Below are 9713 nucleotides of genomic sequence, written 5' to 3' on the forward strand. Positions count from 1 at the left end.
CTACTAGTCAAAATAAAAATAAAAATAAAATAATTTAATACATTATCAGTTAAATCAAACGCACACTATAATATTTTTTAAATTAATTAACAAATAAACCCGCCAGAACGTATAAATGAAGATAACGTCTAACGGAATTTATTTTATTTTAAGAAACTAACGTATTTTTTTTAAAAATTATCTTTAAATAAATAAGCTTATAAAAAATAGTTAAAAGGTATAAAATATTTCTGTTAAAATCCGTTAATTAATAACTAAATGATAACAACGTCTCATACGTAAAAGTTATTTAAGGCAACGTATTCTTCATATGTCTATACCAAATTTATTCATATACTATTTTCTTGGTCAAAAGTTTTTAACAAATTCCACTATGATAACTTTAATACCTTTTATTTTATATTAAAATAAAAATAATAATTTTATAAGTTAAAAGCTTTAAAGATATAATTATTTAGAATATTTAAAAAATATTTAAAATTAATAGTCAGCTTATTGATCTTAATATATATATATATATATATATATATATATATATATATATATATATATAAAAGAGTAGCATTAATGATAATGATAATTTCAAAAAATAAAACGCATACGTTTTTTTAATAATAAATTTGGTAATTAAGTTTAATAAATAATAATGAATGGAACAATTTACATTAATTTATTTTTTATCTTATATTAATTTAACATTTATATTTATCACATCTAAATACTATATTATACATGACTAATTAAATATTTATTTATATTTATTTTTTTTATATTTTTTTCACAACTATCTTAACTTCCTTTTATATTTTTATTGCTTACATAAATTTAAATTTAAACATGAATTTTTTCTAATTTTAATATTGAATTCGTTGAGAGAGAACTCATATGAACAAAATATTTATTTATATATATAATATTAGTTACACAATATTATATCACTATTTATAGAGATTTTAAAATAGTTTGTTTTTAAGATGGATAAATAATCAGTTTAGAGTGGAATGCTATAATCTATTCACGTGTAATAGATGATCATCACATCTTTTAAAACAAACACACAAAACAAATAGCAAAGTAAGCTAATAGTTTTAAAACTTTTAACAAAGCTTGAATTTAAATAAAAATAATTCACAAACATATCAATTATTATACATTCTCAATTACCTACAATCATTCACGAAGAGTAAATATTTATAATTATCTCAGATTCTACACTACTCATATCAGAAATCTACTAACACCAACAAATAGACACTTAAAATTATCATTTAAAGACATGCATCTACCATATTATCATGTTTTTGTCACAACATAGTCCCTCCTCCAAGGAATACATCCTTATAAATCACATATTATCATACAAAAAATAGCATTAATGATAATGATAATTTTAAAAATAAAACGCATGTTTTTTTAATAATAAATTTGGTAATTAAGTCTAATAAATAATAATTAAGGAAACAATTTACACTAATTTATTTTATATTTCACAATAACTTTCATCATCAAATATTTGAATATATATGTAAAAAAAAAAATTCTTGACAAAGATATATCTAAGCAGGTTCTCTTAAAATACTTTTATATATATATATATATATATATATATATATAATTTCTTTTTATTTATTATCAATTTGTCTTCTACAAAACACACAATTGATAAACAATAATCACACAACAAATTAAGAGAAGTTAAAGTTTTAAAACTTTCATGCATGTATATATTAAATCATATGCATGTTACATTTACATCTCATGTCAAAACACTATTCGCATTGATTAAACAATTGACTCTATTTTTAGAGTTTAATCAAGTTTTTATATTTTTAAATAAAATAAAAAATTTAATGTCACTTTTCTTAAAAAAAACATTAAGGAAACAAATGCTATTTATCAAAAATATAATTAAAGTGAATATCTAATTAAGATTAGAGAAAGTATAACTTTTATTTTATTAAAAATATAAAGAAGATTAATGTCTATTTTAAAATTAAGAAAATTTAAATTTTAAAAAAAAAGTAAGCGCATTTACAATACCATCACAATGCAAGGGGTAAGTACAATTTAGGCTAAAATAAATTCTTCCTTGCAATAGAATATAAGAGAAATTAAGAAATTTTCTATTTATAAAGAAAAAAGGATGAATCAGTAATTTTCTTACTAATGCTTGGGTAATTTGTTTTCTTAATGATCACATCATTATTTTGATGAAGTTAAACACAATATTTGTGTGAATGTTTTTACTGCTATTATAGCTGTTTCATTAAAGAAATTAATGTTAATGATACAGTAAGCCTATAATAATGTACTACACAATAATCCAACAATGCTTTAGGGATTCCAATGTTAAAAATTTGACCCAAAACAATAAATCTTCAAGGTTTTGACTTAAAATTTATCCTACAAATCTATGGAGATTTAATGTTGCAGAAGAGTTAAAAGCAATATTCTGGGTTCATTTCAAAAAGTTTCATGAATTTCTTGATTGGAGGGGAAAAATGAGTTGATTAATGTAGAATTAAAACGTAATGAAAACACCATCACATTGTTTTTATTGATAAAGATGTTACTCTTTGACTTTCAAAATATAATATTTCATATCAAACAGATAGATTTTAATAATTTGGGATTTATGATTTTTCATAAACCATGATTGCAAGTGTGAGGAATTTTCTTGATGAAGGGTATGAGAATTCTTATATGTAAAAGATGTTGCACAGAACAGAGATATAGTGGTGATGAAAAGTCATAAATACAATGACCAGGCCCTCATAATTCAGAACATTCCAAGTGAGATTTGAAGTCTAGATTTTCTTGTCGGATCAAATTTATGCCAAACTTGAACAGTGGAAATTAAAGTAGTTTCACAGAACAATTTGCAAACTAATATTATTGGACTTTAAGTAGGTGCACTATAGAAAATTACACATACATTTACCATAGAAATTACAGCACAATGATTGAGAAGACAAAAATTGTGAGATCAATTAGTTGAACACTGGCTACCACCTACCAAATGCTATTATATCCTAACAGCTACATTTTACAACTGATTACAGTAATACAAAGTGAGCAAAAATTTAGTCCAGGTTAATTCTAGCTGGAAGGCATACACCAGGAGCTTGCTCTTCCACAAAAATGGATTCACAGTTAACCAGTCTCACAACATATTGAGATACAGAATGGTACTTCTGCTGAGCTTCGGCAAAGCATCTGCCAAGAACATTTTCAACCCAATTCTCCACTGCATTTTTTTTGTCTGATAACCAAGCAGCTGCAAGTATGTGTGTCATTACCTCATAATCAATTTCTAGCTGAAGCTCTGATCCGAACGTCCTTTGAAATAGTATGCCAATGCTTTTTAATACTTGCTCAGCAAGCTTATCAAAGTTGAATGGCTTAAACACCACTTTCTCATCAATTTGATCAAAGAAGTCACTTAACCAGGTGTCTGTGTTTTCTGTTACGGATTCACTTTCTTGGTCATTGTCATTGACACCCTCATCACTCTCCTCCACAGGCATGTTCAGATCCAGATAGGATCGAGATGTCTCGCTGTCCTGTCTCTGCATCTTGCTTGTTGTTCCCTTCTTGGACTCACTAATATCAGTCTGCTTTCTTTTGTTCAGAGATGATGATTTGGAAAAACCTTTTCTAGGTACAACCTTGACATTTGTGCTACCAATTGTTTTGGCATCCTCGGAAGCATGTCCTAGTAATAATTGCATTTGACATCTTTTGGCTTCAAGGATTCTTTCCTCCGAAAACATTTTAGACTCATCTGAAACCAAACAACCACTACCTTTACAGACAGTTGAGGCCACAAGAAAGATTGTGTTATTAATGTTAATTGCCCTTCCATGCGAATCTGGATATTTGCCAGCTTTTATTGCCTGCAACAAACTAGTCTGCACCAGAAAATCAGCTTTATCTACGTTTTCAAGAAAGACAACAGAATGGGGCTTTTTACTCAACTCTCCAGCAATATAGTCCACAATTGTCTTCCTCCTAAGCGCATCATAACAACTTGATTTTTGGCATTCAAAAACTGAGTTCAATGGGTAAAAGCTGTTCTGGAAGCCCAGATCCACAGAGATTAGGCTTTCAGCGTTTCCAAAGATAATCTCTGCAAGAACAGAAGCAATTTTCCTTTTGCCAAGTCTATCTGGTCCAAGGAAAGCCAACCATATGTCTGCTCTACCTTGTGAGCCTCTACTCTTCCCTGAACCAGCTTTACAAAGGGACAAAGTTTGACTGATAGCACATATGGCTTCATCCTGCCAGCCAACCATTTCAGTGAGAAGTCGATTAAGAGACTTGAAATCTGCTAAATCAATTTTTCCATCAAAATTTGAACCAGACCAAGAAGATCTAGGAATTTGGTGTGAAGTATTTTCATTAATAGCATCACAATCAGTTGAAATAGAGTCTGACAATTGCTGAAGATGCTTTCTTTGATCTTGTAGTTTTGGGGTATCTGGATACTGAGAGGTTGATGTATATAACGTTCCCAATCCTAAATCTGTGGTCACAGGTGTATGGGATAAAGATGATCTGTGGTCAAACACACTAGAAGGGACGACCCTAGGGGTCTTCCCATCAATTTGCAGTGTCTCTGAGACTTTTGAATCATTACCAGTTACAGCACGAACACTGACTGAATCAGAAGGTAATGGAAAAGTAATAGGCAACCCTTTGGGCATGTAAGAAACTTGAGTAGAATATTGGAATTCACTGCGTGATGGATCTTTACTGCTGCTTTCCTTAAAACCTGGACCAAAACGTAAAGGCTCAAGTATTGGAGCTTGGGACCTTGTCAGAGAAATATCAAAGTGAGGCAGTGAGCTTTTGTGATGAAGACGCTGACAAATATCACTCCATTTGTTTTGAAATCCCAAGATCTTCTCATTCAAACTTGTATTTTCTTCACTGGTCTGCACTGGATAATTGAGCCCATTCTTAAATACATGCAGCCATAAATTGAAGCAATGAAATATTGCAAGTGATGCAAATCATTACTATTTACAGAAAGTGGATCTAAGGCTTAACTAAGTTTTAAGTATATAGTAGATTTAAATTTTCTTTCTAAGAACAAGTTGATCAAGAAGTTAATCAACAAACTAGTGGAGATTGGAGAGTAGAGAAACAAGTTAATTAACAATTTGGAAACAAGAAAACGAAACTAACGGTCACATCATCTAGTTGACAACAAAATCAAATAGTAAGATACTTAAAACAAAAATTTAAAAAAAAAATATTTAATAGAAACTTAATTTAAAAAGTCTAAATTTATTAAATACTTCGAGCTTAATCAAGCCTAGTTTTAATCAAGGTAGGGAATATAAACACAAGAAAATAAAATCTACAACTCCTCTCGAAGTAACTAATATAACTGACAGATTATTCCTTTGATAAAATTTTCTAGAATAACTTCCAAGTTATACTGAAAATTATACAAGTTGATACAGAGAGTGCTTGGTCGTCTTGATAAACTTTGAGAAAGGTACAATCCATTGAGTTCAGAATGTCCATCATCTCAAGGGATATGCTTAATACAATTTTCTATTTCATAATCAAAAGCTATGGGCTATGCAAAAGTAAGCAAAGAGGGAGAAAATACACAAAGAAACATTGTTTTTTATTTGGTTTGTTGCATATAAATCCTTATGCTAATTACCTTTTTTTTTATTCAAATAGTATTCCTGCCTAAGCAGTTTATCATTATACTGGATACCTCTAAATTATTATACTGTGTATTAGTACAGCAATTGCCCCCACCATGTTGCATGTATGTTGTATATGCATGTGACGACTCAGAATGCATTGGACAAGAGAAATGCAATAATTAGCAATCATAACAAACCTTTGTGACATCTGATCCTCTATGCGTGTCCACATTAACAACCTTTTGTAACCAGGATGAGCTTGTTGAGTTACTAGACGAAGGACCTACCTTCAGAATATCAGCAACTTCTTGTTCACATTTTTCATTGCATTTGTCACAACGGGTAAAAGATCCATTCGTGGAGTTCACGGGACTTCTGATTTCAGGTGTAGAAAAGAACCCACCAAATGGAACAAAAGACCCCATCAAGCTGTAAGTTTATCATGAGCAGGGAACTGTGAGATCCAATAGGCACAAAATAGTCAGAAGCTAAAGTGTGTGCAATGAAAGAGATTTCAAGACATCATATATCTACTTAAATGAAATACACTATGACCAATACATACACAACAATAGACAACTCAAATTCACCATCTCACGAGGCCAGTCACAAAAATACATGCTCAACTTTCACACTATCCATTTGGATCTGAAAATACATAAGAAGGGGTCCCACAGTGCAGAAAGGGAATCATAACCCTTCATCAAAATACAGAGCAGTCAGCAGAACAATACCAGACCTAGGTAAGTACATTTCTGATGTTATAAATTATATAAATGGCATGATATGGTAATGAAGACAAATTTATGAAAACACACAAGTTCGGCATCTTTCATTTAGACTAATTGCAGACTGACTTCTACAGAGCAAACAGCAAATTGCATGTGACTCATTATTTCCAATTAAAAAATCCAACCAGGAACTCCATTGGTGTATCTCCTGAATATAGAAAACCAAATCAACACAACGGACGTTTAGAGTTCAGTGAGGTAAACCCTAGGTGAATGCACGACATATTCATAAAAGTTCAACTGAAACCACGCCCCTTACAAAGTATCAGAGAAAAGAGGAAGAAGGGAGACAGCACAAATCCAAGAAAAAGCAAAAACACAAAAAAAAACAACAGAAATTCAGTTCAGAAAACACAACACGCAGAGGAGCCACACTCTTATTTTCATTCCCCTAATTTATTTGCCCCGTGTCACAATTACAAACGTGCATTGTTTCTCACAGTAAATAGTCAGAAATACTTATATTGCTTTTTACATGAATCAGCGTGCAAGAAAACGATCCCCAGTTCCCTTGCAACCAAAAACACGACAAGTGCAAGCAAAAGAACTAAAAAGACACACTAGTAACACATTTTGCATGCTGTGCACGAAGTCCAAAGTTCAAACATAATTTCTGCCATTGTACACCAAAAAACAAACACCATAACTTTTTTAAATAAAGAACAAACCTGGACTTAGAGTAGAGTCCTTCCATAGAAGGAGTGGCGGAAGTGACAGTGAGCAAATGAAGATCCCAATCGTTTTCCACATTAGGAAACAAGCTCAAGAACTTGGAATAGGCGTGAGAGGTTTCAGCCACACCCAGCAACGAAACCTTCTCGCCACCAATCTTTAACAACCTCGTTAGCCCCGAGACAACAAACCTAACAGCATCAACATCCACATCCTCCCCTACAAAAACCTCAACCTCCCCGAAACTAACAACCCCAGTACCAGAATAACCCTCGCATTGCTGCTCCAACTCCTTCAACTTCACACCCACCACCTCTTCCCCACTCCCACCCCTTTTCAAAAATTCCCCAATCTCCCTCTCCAAACAAACCACCCTCAACTCCGAACTCAAAACCGAACCCCCTCGACCCTTTTGAACCATCTCAACAAAACCCCTCAGAGCACTCTTTGCATAAACACCCATCAATAAAGGGTTTCGCTTGCTCTTTCTCGACAGCACCTCCGCGATCCTGCGAATATTTTCGTCGGGCCGGTCCGGTTCGAGGTTGCAGAGAAAAACTGGAGGAGCTCTGGCGAACCGGTGCTGAACCGGAGGAAGCGGTGGTTGAAGCAGCGCGAGTTTGATGTCACAGCTTCGAAACCCTGCTTCTGCGAAAACGCGACTCACGATAGGATCGTCGAGGATTGACAAAACGAAGTGCTTCAGCTCAACTTTCAGAAACGACGCCGTTCCCCCGTGCTGGCTCTGCTGGAACGCGTGGAAGCTCTCCGGCTGCCGCCGCTGGTTCGCCTGCGACCGCTTGATGGCCGCCATGAGCGAGTTCGACACCGGCGGTTCCTCCTCGCCCCCGCCCCCACCCTTCGACGACGGAAGCCGGTCCAGCGACACTCCCACGGAGAGCTCCAACGCGCGGAACTGCAGCCGCGGCGAGTACGCCCCGGAGAACCTCGCGGCGCTTGCGCCGCGCGCGCGGCCGCAGGCCTCGCGCAGCGAGGAGGTTGGCAGCGCAAGCAGGGCCGAGACGGCGTGGAGCGACGTCGTCTGCGCGTGGCAGCGGCGGCGCGCTACCGCCACCGCCTCGTCTAGCGCACGCGCCGCCTCGTCCGTCAAGCATTGCCTTGCTATGCTGACCGGCGTCGGCATCGCCGGCAAGCATATAATATATTATAACAATAAATAAAAAAATAGAAAAAAATGGAGCTTGGTATACTATTAATTAATAATATTATAATAGAAAATGATAAAGAAAGTGAATAGATAAAATGTAGGCTTATCTGGGAAGCAGGTTAATGGGTTTTGGAGTTTAGCTGAGAAAGAGATGATGATGATAAAAAAAGTAGAAAGCTTGAAGGATTTTGACTTGTTATTGGGATTGTGGAAGGTGAGAAGAAGAAGAAGAGGGAGAAGGTGTGTGGTGGAGGTGGAGGTGGTGATGAGGAGATGATGATGATGGAGTTTTGGTATTGTATGGTGATATTATGGTTGAGTGGATTGTTTTGTTGGGTGTGGGACCTTGTATTTGGCCATTGATGAATTGATGAAATGAGAGGAAGAAAGTAAGGAACAGATGTTGGGCATATATTCTGTTCTCTTTCTCTTTCTGAAGGTCTCTTTGGGGAGAAGTGAAAGGTGTGCATAACTTGCTGTTTCCATTTACATGGACCATAACCTCTTTTGGTTTTCCTCTATTCTTTTTATTTCAACTCTTGCCCAACCACTCAAATGCAAAGCTAACTTTTTTTAAAGTCTTATTACACTCCAATTACTACTTCAAGTTTCTGCTTCAATTCAAACCATATCCAACTCCATTAAAATTATATAATGTAAAATATCGTATCAAAGAATGATTGTCTTTCCACTACTTCAAACACTCCTCATTTTTTCTCTTTCTCTCTATTTTACTACTCAAAATTTTCACAATTCCAAACAATTCACATTCTTCAAAACAGTATAATTCTATAACATTGAAAATAAATAAATGTATATTATCTACAATACATTCTATTTAGAAAAAAAAAACAAAAAATATAGAACATTTTTTCATTATTCTTTTTTCTAGCCAACGTGAGATCGTCGGCATCTGGATGAGTTCGTGTGGTCTCCCTTCAAGCTCTAGTGATTCAACCTTCTGAGAATAGGGGACTCAAGTCTAAAAACTTAAAATATAATGAGTATAATATAAAACAGGAGTTGAGAGTCATCCCTGTGTTGTTTATTAGATATATAGGTCGAAAAACGACCATAATGACCAACTATCGGGTCAGGACCATGACTTAACATGTCTCAAACCTCAGGCATAGGCTAATGAGGCTATGGTAAGTTTGAAGGTCGGAAGATGAGTTATTTGTTATATTCCATCGAGCCAGACCCATGACTCTATTTATAGTAAAAAAAATCACCTTAATAAAAATAAAAATATATTTAAACATTGAAAAACATAATCTCAAGGTGATAATACTATTTTCTTAATGTATATAGATTATATTAATGGATAGCTATTGAATGAAATCATAAAATTCAGAAAAATTTATAAACACCGTATATAACAACAACATAAAAATTCTTTTAATTTTTCATAAA

The 9713-nt window shown here is 33.9% G+C and overlaps 1 protein-coding gene across 3 annotated transcripts; it reads right to left on the minus strand.

Moving 5' to 3' along the window:
- Positions 1–2878: 2878 nt before the first annotated feature.
- LOC137823788 (protein SMAX1-LIKE 6) lies at positions 2879–8821 on the minus strand. Of its 3 annotated transcripts, none has more exons than XM_068629059.2 (3): positions 7129–8821; positions 5957–6098; positions 2879–4937 (listed from the first exon to the last, which is right to left on the minus strand). In XM_068629059.2, exons 1-3 carry the CDS (start codon positions 8274–8276, stop codon positions 3084–3086), a joined length of 3144 nt encoding a protein of 1047 aa, XP_068485160.2. In that variant the 5' UTR covers positions 8277–8821; the 3' UTR covers positions 2879–3083. The 3 variants fall into 3 exon arrangements, with proteins under 3 accessions (XP_068485160.2, XP_068485159.2, XP_090150551.1); XM_068629058.2 differs by having other exon boundaries at positions 5867–6098; positions 7129–8820; XM_090294425.1 differs by having other exon boundaries at positions 5867–6123; positions 7129–8813.
- Positions 8822–9713: the final 892 nt, after the last annotated feature.

The sequence above is a fragment of the Phaseolus vulgaris genome, chromosome 8, assembly GCF_051622355.1.
Source record: "Phaseolus vulgaris cultivar YP4 chromosome 8, ASM5162235v1, whole genome shotgun sequence".
Taxonomy (NCBI): domain Eukaryota; kingdom Viridiplantae; phylum Streptophyta; class Magnoliopsida; order Fabales; family Fabaceae; genus Phaseolus; species Phaseolus vulgaris.

Coding starts and splice junctions, on each gene's coding strand:
- LOC137823788 (XM_068629058.2), bottom strand. CDS start 8,276: ATGCCGACGCCGGTCAGCATAGCAAGGCAATGCTTGACGGACGAGGCG. Junction 6,099..7,128: donor GGACTCTACTCTAAGTCCAG/GTTTGTTCTTTA, acceptor ATAAACTTACAG/CTTGATGGGGTCTTTTGTTC. Junction 4,938..5,866: donor GAGGATCAGATGTCACAAAG/GTTTGTTATGAT, acceptor TATCCAGTGCAG/ACCAGTGAAGAAAATACAAG.